This window comes from Schistocerca nitens, chromosome 2, assembly GCF_023898315.1.
Source record: "Schistocerca nitens isolate TAMUIC-IGC-003100 chromosome 2, iqSchNite1.1, whole genome shotgun sequence".
Lineage (NCBI taxonomy): Eukaryota > Metazoa > Arthropoda > Insecta > Orthoptera > Acrididae > Schistocerca > Schistocerca nitens.
This window is the reverse complement of record NC_064615.1, coordinates 601,843,655-601,863,056: the sequence shown is the minus strand read 5'-3', so window position 1 is coordinate 601,863,056 and position 19,402 is coordinate 601,843,655. Positions and strand designations below refer to the sequence as shown.

At 43.3% G+C, this 19,402-nt stretch overlaps 1 protein-coding gene across 1 annotated transcript in view; it reads right to left on the bottom strand.

Moving 5' to 3' along the window:
- Positions 1 to 19,402, bottom strand: part of LOC126236681 (protein takeout-like) — a 90,692-nt gene that overhangs the window by 13,505 nt on the left and 57,785 nt on the right. The window contains exons 4-5 of the mRNA XM_049946170.1: positions 8,927 to 9,069; positions 6,769 to 6,918 (exon numbers count right to left, since the gene is read on the bottom strand). Coding sequence (XP_049802127.1) covers positions 6,769 to 6,918; positions 8,927 to 9,069 — 293 coding nt within the window. The remainder of the gene's footprint in view (positions 1 to 6,768; positions 6,919 to 8,926; positions 9,070 to 19,402) is intronic.

Sequence of the window (19,402 nt, the reverse complement as noted above, 5' to 3'; positions counted from 1 at the left end):
AACCGTATGTGCAGTTGACGGACTTTGAGCGAGGGCGTATAGTGGGCATGCGGGAGGCCGGGTGGACGTACCGCCGAATTGCTCAACACGTGGGGCGTGAGGTCTCCACAGTACATCGATGTTGTCGCCAGTGGTCGGCGGAAGGTGCACGTGCCCGTCGACCTGGGACCGGACCGCAGCGATGCACAGATGCACGCCAAGACCGTAGGATCCTACGCAGTGCCGTAGGGGACCGCACCGCCACTTCCCAGCAAATTAGGGACACTGTTGCTCCTGGGGTATCGGCGAGGACCATTCGCAACCGTCTCCATGAAGCTGGGCTATGGTCCCGCACACCGTTAGGCCGTCTTCCGCTCACGCCCCAACATCGTGCAGCCCGCCTCCAGTGGTGTCGCGACAGGCGTGAATGGAGGGACGAATGGAGACGTGTCGTCTTCAGCGATGAGAGTCGCTTCTGCCTTGGTGCCAATGATGGTCGTATGCGTGTTTGGCGCCGTGCAGGTGAGCGCCACAATCAGGACTGCATACGACCGAGGCACACAGGGGCAACACCCGGCATCATGGTGTGGGGAGCGATCTCCTACACTGGCCGTACACCACTGGTGATCGTCGAGGGGACACTGAATAGTGCACGGTACATCCAAACCGTCATCGAACCCATCGTTCTACCATTCCTAGACCGGCAAGGGAACTTGCTGTTCCAACAGGACAATGCACGTCCGCATGTATCCCGTGCCACCCAACGTGCTCTAGAAGGTGTAAGTCAACTACCCTGGCCAGCAAGATCTCCGGATCTGTCCCCCATTGAGCATGTTTGGGACTGGATGAAGCGTCGTCTCACGCGGTCTGCACGTCCAGCACGAACGCTGGTCCAACTGAGGCGCCAGGTGGAAATGGCATGGCAAGCCGTTCCACAGGACTACATCCAGCATCTCTACGATCGTCTCCATGGGAGAATAGCAGCCTGCATTGCTGCGAAAGGTGGATATACACTGTACTAGTGCCGACATTGTGCATGCTCTGTTGCCTGTGTCTATGTGCCTGTGGTTCTGTCAGTGTGATCATGTGATGTATCTGACCCCAGGAATGTGTCAATAAAGTTTCCCCTTCCTGGGACAATGAATTCACGGTGTTCTTATTTCAATTTCCAGGAGTGTATAAAGATCAGGCTGAAGATGTACAAAATACAACTGCAAAAAAAAGAAAGATTTAGGCTTGAGATGGGGAGCTCTTATCATCTAATTTAGCAATATTTGTAACAACAGCTCTCAAGTAAATCAGTAGTTGCTACTGTGAATGCATCATGATCATTAAGATATTCTTATTAATGCAAGTATTCGAAGATTATTCAGTCCATGGAAAAATGTATAAAACAGGATGCACAATTTGATAATATCAGAAAATTTCTGTTCATACATGAACATAACACACAACAAGATACGTCACACATTAGACAAGAATCTCATGTATTTAAAATTTTTATGAGAGCAACAGGGGAAATAATAACTAGAATACCAACCAAACAATATGAAATGCAGTTATTTTTCATGGAATGATTATTTGTTTTTATATGAAATAAATAACTCTGTAATAATGATAAAACAGATGTAATAAGCAAGGAACAGGAAACCATTAATGCCTGGACATAGTCCCTGGTAAAGCTATTTTGTTACATGTTAACCTTCATATATAAGTCATCACAGCTTACGTGTATGTTAAATAAGTACACACAATTTCAGTATATGGAAGATAAGTTAAGTAAGTTTAATGAATAGGTTTCCTCTACTAACAGTTTTAATTGAAACAAAAGCCACAAACTTAAATAATGACTAGTCACAAATTACTTTTCACTTAACTGCCTAATCAAATAGTCTATTGCTAATTTATAGCCATGCACACCCTAAGAAGCATGTTATATTAAATCCCAATTTCTATTGGAATTCTAGTCAAGATAAGCATTGTAGAAACTACTATCAACTGATAATATCAGAATTTCACCTAATCACAATATACAGCAGTACATAAATCTGATCCATTCTAGAAGTTGGTAAATAGTCAAAGAACTTCAGTCTTGATATATTTTTACACAAAAGTTTCAAGAAGCTAACAGTCACTGGAAACATTGTAGAAAATAAACACTACATAACACCTCCTTGGGGGAGATCAGTTTGGATTCTGTAGAAACATGAGAACTAATGAGGAGGTATTGAATAGAATTGGAGAGAAGAGGAGTTTGTGGCACAACTTGACAAGAAGAAGGGACCCGTTGGTAGGACATGTTCTGAGGCATCAAGGGATCACAAATTTAGGATTGGAGGGCAGCGTGGAGGGTAAAAATCGTAGAGGGAGACCAAGAGATGAATACACTAAGCAGATTCAGAAGGATGTAGGTTGCAGGAAGTACTGGGAGATGAAGAAGTTTGCGCAGAATATAGTAGCATGGAGAGCTGCATCAAACCAGTCTCAGGACTGAAGATCATAACAACAACAACACAGTTTAGTGAAAGGTAAGTTTCTTACTGCATGAGGATACAGGAAACTGAGGAATTAACAGAGAAGATCAAAATTGAATTAATTAAAAACGATTTTCCACAGAATAGTGTCAACTATTGCCAAAAGAAATTAATGGATCATTTATTATCACAACAATATTTGATATAACGATGCTGATCTTCAGTCACAGAAACAGCACTGCATTCTAACATCTAATAAAAGCGAGCTCACCGGTCCCCATTTTTAAAAAAATTTAAAATTTTTTTGTTGATGCTATTTACTGGTGTTTCAGCTTTAATAAACACCAAATGAGTTGGTCTCATAAAATATTTTATTACATCTGTTCTAGCTTTAACGAAAAGTTAATAGAGTGCAGACAAATTGTCCACTGATGCTTCCTAGCAGACTAAACTGTGTAGCTGGACCGAGACTTGAACTGAGGAGTTTGCTTTTTTGATAACCAACTGAGCTACTCAAGCATGACTCACAATCCATCCTTACAGTTTCACTTCTACAGTACCTCATCTCCTACATTCCAAACTTTACAGATGTTCTGCGAAATTTGCAGGTCTATCACTTATGGAAGAAAGGATATTGCAGAGATATGGCTGAGCCATAGCCTGTGGCATGTTTCTAGAATGAGTTTTTCAGCCTGCAATGGAGTGTGGACCAATTTGAGTCGTGGTCCAGCAAACAGTTTTAATCTGCCAGAAAGTTTCATATAAATGCTCACTAAGCTGCAGAGTGAAAATTCATATTAAAACTATCTAAAATATACATTGCCTTATAATTGTGTCTCTTAGTGCCTGTCCAATGAAATTAAAGATTTAATACCAAAATTACATCTGGTTACCACATCGTTAATATCACTTTAGAAGCTGGAATTTTATTTATTTATTTAGTGCTGCAAATGTAACGAAATGTTTGAAGTGTGATGAAATACTATGCCTCATCCTAATATGTTATTCCAATACCAGGTATTTGATTGCACTATAGTTTGATTTACAATGCCTGACTTATCTGTTATGTTTGTAAAATTGTGTCTGTTGTAAATGTTATATTTCTATTTGAGTATGTTTATACGTATTTTTAACACTGAAAAAGGTTTTGTTGGTGTGTAGTGTCCTATTATAATCTAATAAAAATATTTTCCAACATTCATATCTAACATTATTTATACTCATACTACTGAACACGTAAGGTAAATGAGCATCTACTGGGAACTGTGCTATAGAACATGGCACATTCAATGCTAACAATGTAGAAACTTCTTACTGTCTAAATCCTTGCATCCATTTGCCAATGACAATCCTTAATGTACAGACACTCCTTTAGAAGGATTTGCCAAATTCGGTCCTAAATCTGCTGTTAAATACTGATCCTATTTAAAAAAATTTTGTTTAAATTTATCTGATTTTGACAACTAGGAAAGATAAGATTGAAGTGACACAGGTGAGTTGTGGCAGAAAGCAGTTATGTAAACTCAAAACTTAGGCTGAGCAGCTCACGTGTAAAGAAAACGCCAGAACTCTTAACATTTGCGTGTTACAAATTGTTCTAATTCAGATTTGCATTTAGAGTATTTTGAAAAGCCGAACTGGTGTAAATATTATCAAGCTGTGGCTTTTCTGGTATGTGAAAGCAACTGAATAGCGAAATATTTGACTTTTGCACAAGCATTATATCCATTTAATCTATTATAGGCCAACAGTGAGTATGGGTATGAAAACTGGACCAGAATTTTCCCTTTCTCATTGAAGTAAGATCATTATCGCCATTTTTTTCTTATTCACTGAGAATATCAGCTTTTTGAGTAGAAAAAATAGGAAATAATGTGAGAAAATTACACGACCGTCACAGTCAATGTTCGATTATAAAGGATAGTCATATTTACATACTAATTTGTTATTCAAATGTAAAATGACTCAGTCGATGTTATTACAATTTATGGTGCAACAGGCCCATGGAACATGAGACTAACTAATTAGCTAAGGGGAATTTTTACTTGTGAGAAGTTTTTCACCTCTAAAAATTATAGTATAAGGACATCGAATCTTCAGAATAAAGACTGTACATTTGAACTTGCATACTTCTATTATAATTCATTATAATGTAACTAATATCGAACTGTTTGTTAGATGCAGGATTTAGAAGTTGCTTATCTCTATGTCATGTTTTAAAATTATTCTTGCTTCTGTGTATTGTATATTGTATGCATATTGCAAGAATGTTCCATACCAAATGATATATTAGTGAAGGTATCATAGTCTTGGCTAACTGAGTAAAAGCAGCCTGCCAAGAGGTAATCTGGTGAGTAGAAGCGTGAATTAGTAATAAGCCAGCATAACCATGTGGTCTCGGCGTTGTGAGCAATTTGAATAACACAAAAAGTGTTCTAGACTGTTCCTGCCTGTTTCTGGATGATCTTCCATGAGCATCTCGGGTTGTTACTTCCACGTTCATGCTATGCATGACTGATGAAGTGCCTTCCTTCTAAGTGGGTTTCTTGATGTTCATTCTCATACAACGAGTTACAAAAGTATGGTAATAGCTCTTTGCCAGCTTGATGTGATATATGCTGCAGAATTTTCAGGACTTTAAGGTGTCTTTACTTGTGTCCAAAGTTAACGTTTCACTGTACAGAATCAAGTTTTCATTAAGCCTTCCGAATAACAGGCGTCTTTAATACATAACACTCTCATTTATTTAAATGATTCCAAGATTTTCTAATGTGTAAATGGAAGGGGGATCCCTGCTGTCAGCTGCACCGCGACTTTAAGCGGAATCAGCGGCTTCGAGCTAAAATGCCTACCAGACTGGGATTCGAACCTGGGACTCCTGCTTACTAGGGAGGTACGGTAACCACTGCGGCAGCCGGGACACAGCGTTATCTCAGCTGCACGGACTATCTCGGTACGCCTCACGGCCGATCCACACTCCCCCCGAGCGCCATCTATCCGCAGTGCCTGTCCATTGTACTCCCTTTCGCTCCTCAGATTGCTACAGGAAGTCGGACGTCTTTCGTGCATTCACACTGAAGAAAGTTAATCCATTGCCCATACAAGCTTATCAATTATATGAACGCTTAGGTGTCTGTTCCTTCGAAAGGACATGCACCACACAGATCCCGCAGCTGTGAACACTATATGTAAATGGGAAGGGATCACTGAGCATTCATATAAGTTTCTAATGTGTCTAGAACTCTCCTTCGTTCAATTACATTTTGTATGGTGGCCTTGTATACCACGTGGAAAAAAATGGTTCAAATGGCTCTGAGCATTATGGGACTCAACTGCTGAGGTCATTAGTCCCCTAGAACTTAGAACTAGTTAAACCTAACTAACCTAAGGACATCACACACATCCATGCCCGAGGCAGGATTCGAACCTGCGACCGTAGCGGTCTCGCGGTTCCAGACTGCAGCGCCAGAACCGCGCGGCCACTTCGGCCGGCTATACCACGTGGAGCACATACAGAGAACTATGCTCCCTTCTCTACCCACGATTATGATCTTGTTTGTAATAGTTACACAATGAACTGATTTTTTTATATTCCCATGTCACTGATGAATTTCATTTTAAACATGCAACTATTTACGTAGTATTGTACACATTTTGCACTCTGGACTTAACTTTGACTATGAACACTTATCCTTCTTCTGCCTCTAGCAGTAAAGTTTGTCAATACGAGGCACAACTGCTATCAGTGCAAACTTTTTACGGAACTGCAATCAGCAGAAACTTTTAGTTATTCTTTACTTGCTTTTCAGGATACAAGGTAAGTGTATGGATATTCCGAGACTACCGGTTGCTGATCATATTAACTTGGATGTGATTTCTTTGGATCCTTACACTTCAGAATTTGTACAGAAAACTGCTATGTTATCAGACGGAGCCAAGCATGTTCTTTGCACAATCCTCACATAGAAGGTGGATCATATATACACTCTTCGAATCATATTACTAAATTGCTAGAAGTAACTGTGATCATAAAATTCACTCAAATATTCATTCATGTCCATAATTCTTTCTGTTAAGCAAAGTAAGCACTACCTGCTCCTGAAATGGAAATGTGTTCAGACTGCATTATAAATAATTTATTGGATCAAAACTTCATGTAAAGATGGGCACTTATTCAGGAATTTTTTCTGAAGTCCACCAGTATGTACGCAGAACAAGACACGAAAGAGAGTTAACTTAGAGATTTTTGACTTTAACACTGACTTATAAGGAGCTGATTGCGAGCATTAGTCTAGGACGTTAGAGCTGTACTTACTGAACTCGTCGTTTCCAGTGAAAAGGTTGGACGCGTAGACTTCCATGTCACCGACCTCAGGAAACATGTCGAACCGCGTTAGTCGCAGAAATTTCTTTCCAGATTTCCTGAAGTACTCGCCTGTCACGTTCCATGTGGCGGTCACGTCAGCTGAAATGCAAATAGAGCACGACTTATGTCAGAGAGCAGCACCTTCTATTGACCAAGAAACCGTTCACATAAAATATCTCAAATACATGTTTATCAGAACAGTGATACTAATTATTTAAAGAAATAGAAGAACCCAAGTAGCTGTATTATTTTGTTATTTGATAAATCTAACGTACTCTCTCTATAGAACAAGCACCATCAGGTAGACGAACAGGGGCAAGTTATGTTAAACAATTACTGCCAGGCGAACTTTTAGTATCTCTGCTCTACAATTGCATAACGCATACATAACGTTAAGAAATTCCATTCTAGAGTATCTGCGCCTTTACCGCTGTGTCCCACCCTCTCTTCATCTCCACACCCACCACCTCCTTTCCCAACACAACTTCCAGCACCTACCCCTCCCAGATGATGAACTTCGCACTGATGTCTACCCCTCCTACCAACTCTAACCCCACCATCCTCCTGCCTCCTCCTCAGGGCTCCCTCTCCTCCCCCTCCCTTCTCCTGAGCGGCTTTCCCACTCCTACACCCCCTTCCTCTCCTGGGCTCCCCTTCAGTGTATCTGCACTCCCTCCTGCCTTGTCTTCCCTCTTCATCTCCCACCCCACCTGTCTCCTGTCTCTTGGTGCACCCCCTGACCCCCTATTCCTTTCATCTCACCCCCTCCCCCACTGCACCTAGCTCTTTCCTTTCTTTCCATCCCCTTAGGCCTCTCCTCAGCAGGTCCTTCCTGGCAGGTTTTATTCTTTGTCGTGTGTGCTTCATCTCTTAAAGTGGTTTTAAGGTGTCTTTGTTCTGGAGTGTTTTAATACTGTGGCCAACTTTTAACCTGTGTGTCACTTTGTCAGTGTCTTTTTTGTGATCCACGAGTCGCCAACTGTGTTTTTTAACTTTGTGTAGACTTTTTTAATTCTCTGCCCATAAACGTCTCCCTGTCAGTGTATATTTTCCCTCCACTGTCTCCCCTTACTCTGTTTTTATGTCCCCCTTTTTATCGCCTTTATATGTATGATTTTCTCATTTTATTAGCTGTCATGTCACTCTGCCAAAGAGCAGCGGAATGTGCCGCTGACAACTCTCCCCTGTCCATATGGGGCAGGGAAATGAAATCACAATAAACGAAAAAAAATTCTAGAATAAAAGAATCAAGAGCAAGATATACGTCACACTGAAATCAACCTTTGCTAGGTGTGCATTGCGGAAAGCTATCTCATCAGAAGGGTTTGTTGATTGTTTCAGAGGTCAGAAGATGTTAGGCAGTGTCCAGATCGTCCGACTGTTTCTCTTCAGCAAGACTAATACCCTCAGGCAATCCTTAGGAAGCCGATCAGTTTCTTTTATCAGGACTTAGGGATGGCAGTGACACCAACGAAAATTTAAAAAAAGTATACGGAAAACCAATGCTGTGTTAAGAGGTGAACATAATGTCTAGTTTTAGCAGAACAGAAGGTATGGCAAGAACAGAATACACTAAGAGTGGATCAGTGGAGAGTATGTTCAAACGAACTCCGAGTCCGTAATGCTCTAGAGAACCGAAGCAACGGAGGAAATATGTAAGGCGAATTATTCTGTTCTCGGTTGCTTAGATACAATATCAGTTCTCCTGTTGTAGTAACCAGCAATACAAAAGCAGCAAGGTAATACAAAATCCATCGCAGAACTATTAACCAAAATAGAACTAGGGTTGTGACATATAACGTTTTAGTCGTAGATGCTATAATTATGGCCGTAGATGTCACAGGAACCAAATAAAAAAAAATAAAAACAAGAAAATGTGCAAGAAAACGGAAATAATAATATATTTTCCGTGGCGATTGGTAAGAGTCAGATAACCATATTAAGTCAGAACGAGAGTTAAGAGATTTGATGGATTCATCGATCAAAAGTATAGTTGAGCCAACGAAAGTTTCGAATTTTCAAAATGTAGTTAAAAATTTGTAGTATTTAGGTAAAGATTTGAACGTGCTCTTTAACGCCTGTGTTTGACGTGGCTGTAGGGACTTACCCATGCTGATGTTGTAGACGCCCTTGCCATTGATGGGGAAGACGATGATCTTGCCCTGTGCCTTGTAGTCGCCCTCTAGAAACAATTGCTGGAAGCCGACATCCACTTCCATCCTGAAGAGGCCGCCGTCATCGAGGTTGGCCCTGTGGACACAATGTTCCTGCCTTTAGCGGTTGATTACCCCGCCTCAATGCATCTACCAACACTGCCCACAATGTTATGTCTCACCATATGACATGACATTTTATCAACCATTCGATACTGACTTCGTACCCACAGATCAGTATTAAACATGATACGGGAATGCCATTTTTCAGTTGTCTCTACTAACACACGCACAAACTTAATTGAATCTCGCCTCATCAATTCATATATTTAAACATTTGTCAGATGCTAGAAATATTGCACAAACAAAAGAATACCTACATCAAATTTAGTTGATCTATAAGCAAAGACGTGTGAAGTGACAAATGCGTTTTGAAATGTCTAACAATAAACATTGGTTGTAATCGAGGAGTAAGGATCTATGGAAACGCTCTGACTGAATAATCGTGAAGCCAGCGATACACGATACACAACGTGTAAAAGGGCATTGCATTGGCCGAGCTGTAATTTGTGGAAAGGTTTAAGACGTGAACATGGTCGCACGACGGGAATTAACAGACTCGAACGCGGAATGGTACTTAAAGCTAGACTCTTGGGGTATTCCATTTCGAAAATCGTTAGGGAATTCAATATTCCGAGATCACACTGTCAAGAGTATCCCTAGAATACCAAATTTCAGGCTTTACCTTTCACCAAGAAAAACGCAGTTTTCGACAGCTTTCACGTAACGACTAAGAGTAGCAACTGCCCATACAGTTGTCAGTGCTGACAGACGAGCAACACTGCATGAAATAATCGCAGAAATTAATGTGGGACGTACGACGAGCGTATCCGTTTGTACAGCGAGGCGAAATTTGGCGTTAATGGGCTGTGGCAGCAGACGACCGACTCGGCTGCCTTTGATAACAGCATAACATCGCCTGCAGCGGCTCTCCTGGGCTCGTGACCATATCGGTTGGACCCAGACGACTGGAAACAGTGGCCTGGTTGGATGAGTCTCGATCACAGTTGGTAAGAGCTGGTGGTAGGCTTTGAGTGTGGCGCAGACTCTAGTAACTCATGGAGCCACGTTGTCAACAAGGCACTGTGCAAGCTCGTGGTGGCTCTACAGTGCTGTGGGCTGCGTTTACATGGAATGTGCTCCGATTTAATGGATCATTAGGCTACTTGAAGACCGTTTGCAGCTATTCATGGACTTCATGTTCCCAAAAAAAAAAAAACCCGATGGAATTTTCATGGATGACAATGTGCCATGTCACAGCGTCACAGTTGTTCGCGATTGGTTTGAAGAACATTCCGGACAATTAGAACGAATGATTTGGCCGGTCAGATCGCCCGACATGAATCCTATCCAACATTTATGAGACGTAATTGAGAGGTCAGTTCGTGCCCAAAATTCTGCACCGGTAACATTTTCACAATTATGGACGGCTACAGAGGCAGCGTTAGCCAACATTTCTGCAGCGGACTTCCAACGACTTGTTAAGTCCGTACTGCGTCAAGTTTCTGCACTACGCTGGGAAAAAAGAGGTCCGATACGATATTAGGAGGTATCCCAAGACTCTTTCCAGCTTAGGTCGTTGCTCACTAACCAAATATCGCAACGTATGTTCAGAGTGGTACCACGAAGGTGACACTGGACATATGGGTTATCATAAGTGACTTACGTGTTTTTCATCGTTTCTGTCTTACGCATACAATATTTTTGATTTGAAATACTGTCTCTCATTTTATGAGAAAAACATGAAGACGTGCCCGACACGAGCGCCACGTTCCGGCAAGCACGTTTGTATCTTTGTAAATTTTTTAAGCGGAGTTGACAGTTGACGCTCCACTTAGGAATAGGTTTAAAAGTTCTAAGTTTTGGTGAGTGAACGTATAAAATCTGCAGCTTCATAGTACATCGAAAATGCGCTGTTGGATATGTATTGATGTTCATAGTATCAGCTCCTTTACTACCTTAGTAGCCCCATTTTCGTCGCACGGCTTGTTCTATTTCAGTTTGACTAAGCACCTCTTAGAAGTCGACTGGTAACTCTGGAATGTGACAAAAACATCTTAAACATTGTGTAACAACGTAGCTATTAGAATTTTACTGCCTAGAAATGAAAGAAGTAAATTCTGTTGCTCTTCATATCTACGTCAGAGCAGCGATTCAACTTTCCTGTGATGGCGCTTTTGTACCATGAGACACAGTAAACATTAGTCGATATTTCAATAAATGTATTTCCACTTACTGACAGAGATCTTAGATATAATAAAAACAGATAAATAAACAGAGTAGTGTCCACACATCTGATCCTATATATCCTATATATAGAATTTTTACTCATTCTCGGATGTGCTGAACCTATCTCGTGGAGCGATGTAGGGCATGTTCTTTCTTTGTAAAGTTTCAGCCTTGAGCGACGCACAGGCCAGCAGGCTGCAAGAGTTGCCATCTGGCTCACACTTATCTGCACGATTCTGAACTGAGCCAGAAGGTGTAAATATTTTGTTGACACCCACCTACGTAGGGAGAAATGATCATCATAGTGAAATAAGAGAAATCAGAGCTCGAACGGAAAGAATTAGGTGTTCCTTTTTCCCACGCGCCATTCGAGAGTGGAATGGTAGAAAAGTAGAATCAAAATGGTTGGATGAACCCTCTGCCAGGCACTTAAGTGTGAATTGCAGAGTAACCATGTAGATGTAGGTGTAGACTTACACGAGATTCCCCACCACAAGTCAAGTCATCTCCCGTTATTGCTAATACTAACTTATTATGTAATATGTATAGAACATATATGTCCCTTAAATACGAGTCTCTTAAGTTTTAAACATTCTAATTACTTCACATAGCTCGGGGACGTGGGGGAAGAATGTGCCCATTCTGTAACGCCTCCTTCCAGGAAGAAAACACGATATGTCTGCTTTATCCGCTCAAGCAACAGCCTCAGATTACGGACGTCTTGCAAAATGTTTCCATATCATTACCGTGTAACCTCTCGCTCTTTTGTTCCAGTAGCCGAAGTGAAGTTTATAAAGAAATATATTAAGCTATCCAGACGGCTTTATTAAAACAATACCTCACATAAATGACAATTCCTCCTCCAACGCCAAGCAGAACACTTCACTTCTCGGAGATCACTTTACAAATAAACAGTTATTGATCTGTGAATATTACGGTGTTCTCTTGATATACAGTAGCCATAGAGCAGTGCACATATTAGCACATATTAGCCTGTCCACTGCAAACTCCCAGCAGATACGGTGAATGGTCATGAACGCAATTCACTGATGGAACGCACCGCACTCTACATTCCAGTGATTGCAGCCTGGGTACGCTCGCTGATCCTTAGCTTCTACTATAAAACATCAAACATCCGTTATCGATTCTCATCTTTCAGGGGTTGTTCAAAAATACAGAAACACCACGAGAAACGCATGCTTGAACATAAACGCGGATGCTAGCAAAGTGTGCAGGTTACACTGTTGTATTTGACCACGAACTGCACCCGTACATACCCCAAGGACGTTGCAAGCGTCAGCAGAACAGTGTTCTGTGTTGTCGCGTGTGCGTTATGTCGGAGCACAGTGAATTACAATGTGGGCAAATTGTTGGTGCTCGTAACTTGAGTGCTTCCATAGTTACAGCGCACACAAGGAAATCGGAAAAGACATCATCCACTAACACACAATGCGGACGGAAGTGTGTGTTCAGTGATAGTGACGGAAGGTAATAGAAGAGCATTGCAATGAAAAATAAGAGGACGACAGCTGCAAAAGACATTGCAGAACTGAATGCCGCATTCACGAAACCTGTCAATACCAAAACAAATGGCTCTGAGCACTATGGAACTCAACTTCTGAGGTCATTAGTCCCCTAGAACTTAGAACTAGTTAAACCTAACTAACCTAAGGACATCGCACACATCCATGCCCGAGGCAGGATTCGAACCTGCGACCGTAGCGGTCTCGCGGTTCCAGACTGTAGCGCCTAGAACCGCAGGCCAATACCAAAACAACTCGAAGGGAACTCCAGGAGCAGGGAATTGCAGGAACAGCTGGAATTTCAAAACCACCGTCAGTGACGCAAATGCTCGAAACAGAAAAACCTGTTCGTGAAACCATAAAACCTGGACTATGGAGCAATGAAGAATGTCATTTGCTCGAATGTGTCTTGTTTTACATTGTTTCCAGTTTCTAGCCGAGTTTACTTCCGAAAAGAGAAACATGCCGGAGTTCGGAGGTGATTTGGGCAGCCATGTGTTGGTATTCCGTGGGCCTCGTGGTTACTCTGTAAGGTCGCATTACTGCTAATGTTTATGTGACCATTACGGCTGATCAGGTCCATTCCATGGTGCAATGTTTGTTCTACAGTGGTGGTGATTTGTTCTAAGACGACAGGTCCCCTGTTGACACAGCTCGCATTATCCAGGACTGGTTTTGTCAGCACGAGGATGAGTTGTAGGATCTCCCCTGACCACCACGGTCACTATATCAAAAAATGGTTCAAATTGCTCTGAGCACGATGCGACTTAACATCTGACGTCATCAGTCCCCTAGACATAGAACTACTTAAACCTAACTAACCTATTGATATCACACACATCAATGTCCGAGGCAGGATTCGAACCTGCGACCGTAACAGCAGCGCGGTTCCGGACTGAAGCGCCTAGAACCGCTCGTCCACAGCGGCCGGCAGTCACAATATCTCAATGTTACTGATCCTTTAGGTTTGATTTGGAGGGAAGTGTGCGGGATCTCTACCCAGCTCCATATTTGTTATCTGAACTTATCACTGAGTTGGATGATATAATATTCGCTCGGAAACCATATAGGTCTTGTACTTATCCATTCCGAGACGACTGGAAATTTTTTCTCGTGCCAACGGTTTTCCTGCAACTTATTAGGCACGGCAATGTGTTCTGTTTTTGCTGTTTCCATATTTTTCCTCCTCCTACCCATAGATCTTTGCTCGTCTTCAGCTGACGATGGTAATACCGAAACTTGTCTCAAACTGCTAACTTGAACAACCTAAGCATATACGTTTAACGGGCAGTCTATTTGCATCTGAGATACTTTTAAAAGCGCATATATACATATGTAGTCCACCTCTACAGGTAAGTAGTCAGCGGTCAGTCTGCTGTGCAAAAGACTCTGATTCGATTCCCAGTACTGCCATGGGTTCTTCGTCGGTAGGGAGACTGGAAGGGGGTGCATCAGGCTTAGCTGCTTGAGTGAGAAGTAGTAGTTACAAGGTCTGGGAAGCACACAATGACCAGGTGAACTGTTGTGGTGACTCAAAACTCTTCCATACCGTATCCAGATAAACAATGCTGTCATAAGATCATAGAACGTGAAGCAAAACTATGTAGAAAAGTTGCATATGTAAAAGAAATTTGTGTTCCTATAACCACACTTCATACTGAAGTCAGGTGGCGACTTATAACCACGTATTGACAATTATCTCACAATTGACTCGTTTGTGTACTAGTGTTTATTGAGACGGTTTTGTTCCTTTTATCGTATAAATTTACTCGTGTTAGTTTACCCTATTAACTATATGATACATAGTGTATAACGACCAGGTAGTACACCCAGGAAGATTTTAATGGAACCGACAGCGGCTGCGAAAGTGTCCGTATTTATATCATTTTCTATCTTCTTCTTTCCGCTGTAGGAACCAGCCTGTTTCAACGTCTTCAAGGTCTTGCGATACATACAACATTTCGTAGGGAGATAGATGTACCGCAGTCCTTCTACGCGGCCGACAAACTTTACAGTCTGCCAGATTTTCAACAGCCTAACCACGATTCTTAACGCATTGACTTTAGTGATAACATGCTTGTTTAGTAGTACTTCGCCGTATTCACGATTCGATACAAAGCGGTGCCTTATGAAGACAGACTGTCGCGTCGCTTAGCTCTCAGTAAGTTGACAATAGAGCATGGCCGCTGCTTTTGGAGGCGTCCAGCGGCCCGTCTCGTTCTAAATGAATGCCGGCCTTGTCGTGCGGGTCCCCCAGACCGGATTCCCGCTGGCCTTCCAAACTTAGGAAGGTAGTCTGCTGCTCCTGGACAGCAAAGCTGCAGCCGACAGCAGCACTCTGGCTAATGGAACGAAAGGGAATCGTGGCCGCTGCTTGAGTTGTGTGAAACGACACACAGTCTGCTGTCCTAAACTTTTCTTTCTACTTACACTGCACCTACAATTAGCATATCTCCGGAGGCCGAGCAATTGTACAGTACTGCTCCAACGTCCGGAATCCTTGTCAATTAGGCGTGACAGCAGACAACGAACGAAACCAGTGCCACTATGTTACTGCGTCACGTGTGAATCTGTCAACTGATATAAGGGGAGATTAATTACTTCGAATTAGCTGCCCTATCTGATACCACATTCCTGTCATCAGATAAAAGAAATTTTACCTGCAGGTCTCCTGTCCCTTCGCTGACCTATCTGATACGACATTCCTATCATCAGATAAAATAAATCTTACCTGCAAGTCTCCTGTCCCTTCGCCGTTGCAGCGTTAGATGACGACCCTTCGGCAGGTGTTTGTGACAGAATGAGTGATATAAAAAGGGACAGTGAGAAGGCCACAAATCAATAACAGACATGCAGTTAAGCAATGAAATGATTGTACAATGATGTGCAAAACCTAAGGACAAGAGTAATTTTCTCGTGATATGTCACTGTCAAATAACACAACTCTATGAAACTTGTACTGTACAGGGTGGTCCATTGACAGTGACCGGGCCAAATATCTCACGAAATAAGCATCAAACGAAAAAAACTACAAAGAACGAAACTCGTCTAGCTTGAAGAGGGAAACAAGATGGCGCTATGGTTGGCGCGCTGGATGGCGCTGCCATCGGTCAAACGGATATCAACTGCGTTTTTTAAATAGGAATCCTGTTTTTTATTACATATTCGTGTAGTTCGTAAAGAAATATGATTGTTTTAGTTGGACTACATTTTCCACTTTGTGATAGATGGCGCTGTAATAGTCACAAACGTATAAGTACGTGGTATCATGTAACATTCCGCCAGTGTGGACGGTATTAGCTTCGTGATATATTATCCGCGTTAAAATTGACGGTTTATCAATTTCGGAAAAGATCGATATCGTGTTGATGTATGGCTATTGTGATCAAAATGTCCAACGGGCGTGTGCTATGTATGCTGCTCCGTATCCTGGGTGACATCATCCAAGTGTCCGGACCATTCGGCGGATAGTTGCGTTATTTAAGGAAACAGGAAGTGTTCAGCCACATGTGAAATGTCAACGACGACCTACAACAAAAAATGGTTCAAATGGCTCTGAGCACTATGCGACTTAACTTCTGAGGTCATCAGTCGCCTAGAACTTAGAACTAATTAAACCTAACTAACCTAAGGACAGCACACACATCCATGCCCGAGGCAGGATTCGAACCTGCGACCGTAGCAGTCCCGCGGTTCCGGACTGAGCGCCTAGAACCGCTAGACCACCGCGGCCGGCCGACCTGCAACAAATGATGATGCCTAAGTAGGTGTTTTAGCTGCTGTTGCGGCTAATCCGCAGATCAGTAGCAGACAAATTGCGCGAGAATCGGGAATCTCAAAAACGTCGGTGTTGAGAATGCTACATCAACATCGATTGCACCCGTACCATATTTTTGTGCACCAGGAATTGCATGACGACGACTTTGAATGTCGTGTACAGTTCTGCCACTGGGCACAAGAGAAATTACGGGACGATGACAGGTTTTTTGCACGCGTTCTATTTAGCGACAAAGCATCATTCACCAACAGCGGTAACGTAAGCCGGCATAATATGCACTATTGGGCAACTGGAAATCCACGATGGCTGCGACAAGTGGAACATCAGCGACCTTGGCGGGTTAATGTATGGTGCGGCATTATGGGAGGAAGGATAATTGGCCCCCATTTTATCGTTGGAAATCTAAATGGTGCAACGTATGCTGATTTTCTACGTAATATTCTACCGATGTTACGACAAGATGTTTCACTGCATGACAGAATGGCGATGTAATTCCAACATGATGGATGTCAGGCACATAGTTCGCGTGCGGTTGAAGCGGTATTGAATAGCATATTTCATGACGCAGTTGATATCCGTTTGACCTATGGCAGCGCCATCCAGCGCGCCAACCATAGCGCCATCTGGTTTCCCCCTTCAAGCTAGACAAGTATCGTCTTTGTAGTTTTTTCGTTTGACGCTTATTTCGTGAGATATTTGGCCCGGTCACCATAAGTGGACCATCCTGTACATAGAAAGTACTGCTACAGTATAGTACACTACAGTACAGATGGTGACTGAAAGAAAGATGGAATGAGACAAACAGATATGCCTCTTTTATTAAAGACAACAATACACTGAACTCACCGCAATTCATGATGGTCCTCTGATCATTAAAAAAGGCAGGACGTGATTCTTAGTAGGGTATATGATCACCACGGATGGCAGTACGTGCCGTGCATCGTGCTGCCATGATGGCCACAAAGTTGCTAAGGAGTTCTCGTGGCAGCGCTTTCCATTCTTCGACGAGCGCAGTCGACAACGGGCGGGTGGTCGTTCGTACATGAGGGCGTACTCCAATACGTCTCTCCAGCGCATCGAACGGGTTCTCCATGGGATGCAAGTTGAGGGAACCGGCAGGCCAGGCCGTTCGCCGGATATCCTCTCGTTCTCAGAGCTTCTGCATAGGCACTGAACGGTGCGGTCGTGTGTTGTCATCGATAAAAACGAAGTCAGGGCCGAATGCATCTCAGAAAACACGCACCCGGGCGAGTATAGTGTCACAATGATGGCGGCCGATGAGACAACAGCGTTCAATGATTTGGAGGTCACTACACCCAAGCAACCTTATGCCTGCCCACACAATAACGCCGGGACTCCCAAAACTATCATATTCGACAATGTTGGACGTACGATCGTATCTGGACACCTGGCTGAAAATGACTTACAAGTTCGTGGCGACCTCCGTCGGTAATATTGGAATTCAATACGGTGTTGGCCCACCCTTAGCCTCGATGACATTTTCCACTCTCGCAGGCATACGTTAAATCAGGAGCTGGAAGGTTTCTTGAGGAATGGCAGCCCATTCTTCAAGGAGTGCTGCCCTGAGGAGAGATATCGATGTCGGTCGGTGAGGCCTGGCTCGTAGTCGGAGTTCGAAAGCATCCCAAAGGTGTTATATAGGATTCAGGTCAGGATTTTGTGCAGGCCAGTCCATTACAGGGATGTTATTGTCGTGTAACCACTCCGCAATAGACCGTGCATTATCAACAGATGCTCGATCGTATTGAAAGATGCAGTTGTCATCCCCAAACTGCTCTTCAACAGTGGGAAGCAAGAAGGTGCTCAGAAGATCAATGTAGGCCTGTGCTGTGATGGTGCCACGCAAAACAACAAGGGGTGCAAGCCCCATCCATGAAAAACACGACCACACCATAACTACTGCCTCTGAATTTTACTGTTGGCACTACACAACGTGTCACTATCATGATTCGTCATTCTACACAACGTTTTTCCACTGTTCAATCGTCCAATGTTCACGCTCCTCACACCAAGCGAGACGTCGTTTGGCATTTACCGACATGATGTGTGGCTTATGAGCAGCCGCTCGACCATGAAATTCAAGTTTTCTCACCTCCCACCTAACTGTTATACTATCGTATTGCATTGTATGTTAACCGATGACCTAGAAACGACGGAGAGACTCCGTCCCCACCGCAGCCACAGTGGTCCACAACCCCACGACGACTACCGCAGTCCACTTCAGCCCTCCGTCGTCCCACACCGAACCATTCTTTCAGGGTTATTGTGCGGTGCCCCCTGCCCCCCCCCCCCTCCCCCCATGGAACGTCTCACACCAGACGAGTGTAACCCCTATGTTTGCGTGGTAGAGTAATGGTGGTGTAAGCGTACGTGGAGAACTTGTTTGCGCAGCAATCGCCGACGTAGTGTACCTGAGGCAGAATAAGTGGAACCAACCCGCATTCGCCGAGGCAGATGGAAAACCACCTAAAAACCATCCAAAGACTGGCCGGCTAACCGGACCTCGACACAAGTCCGCCGGACGGATTTGTGCTGGGGACCAGGCGCTCCTTCCCAATCCGGAAAGCCGTGCGTTAGACTGCACGGCTAACCTGGCGGGCAACTGTCAAAGTACTTGCAGTGGATCGTGATGCAGTTTGGAAATCCTGTGTGATGGTCTGGATAGATGTCTGCCTATTACACATTACGACCCTCTTCAACTATCGGCGGTCTCTGTCAGTCAACAGGCGCGGTCGGCCTGTACGCTTTTGTGCTGTAGGTGTCCCTTCACTCACAGTGGACCTAGGGATGTTTAAGAGCGTGGAAATCTCGCATGCAGA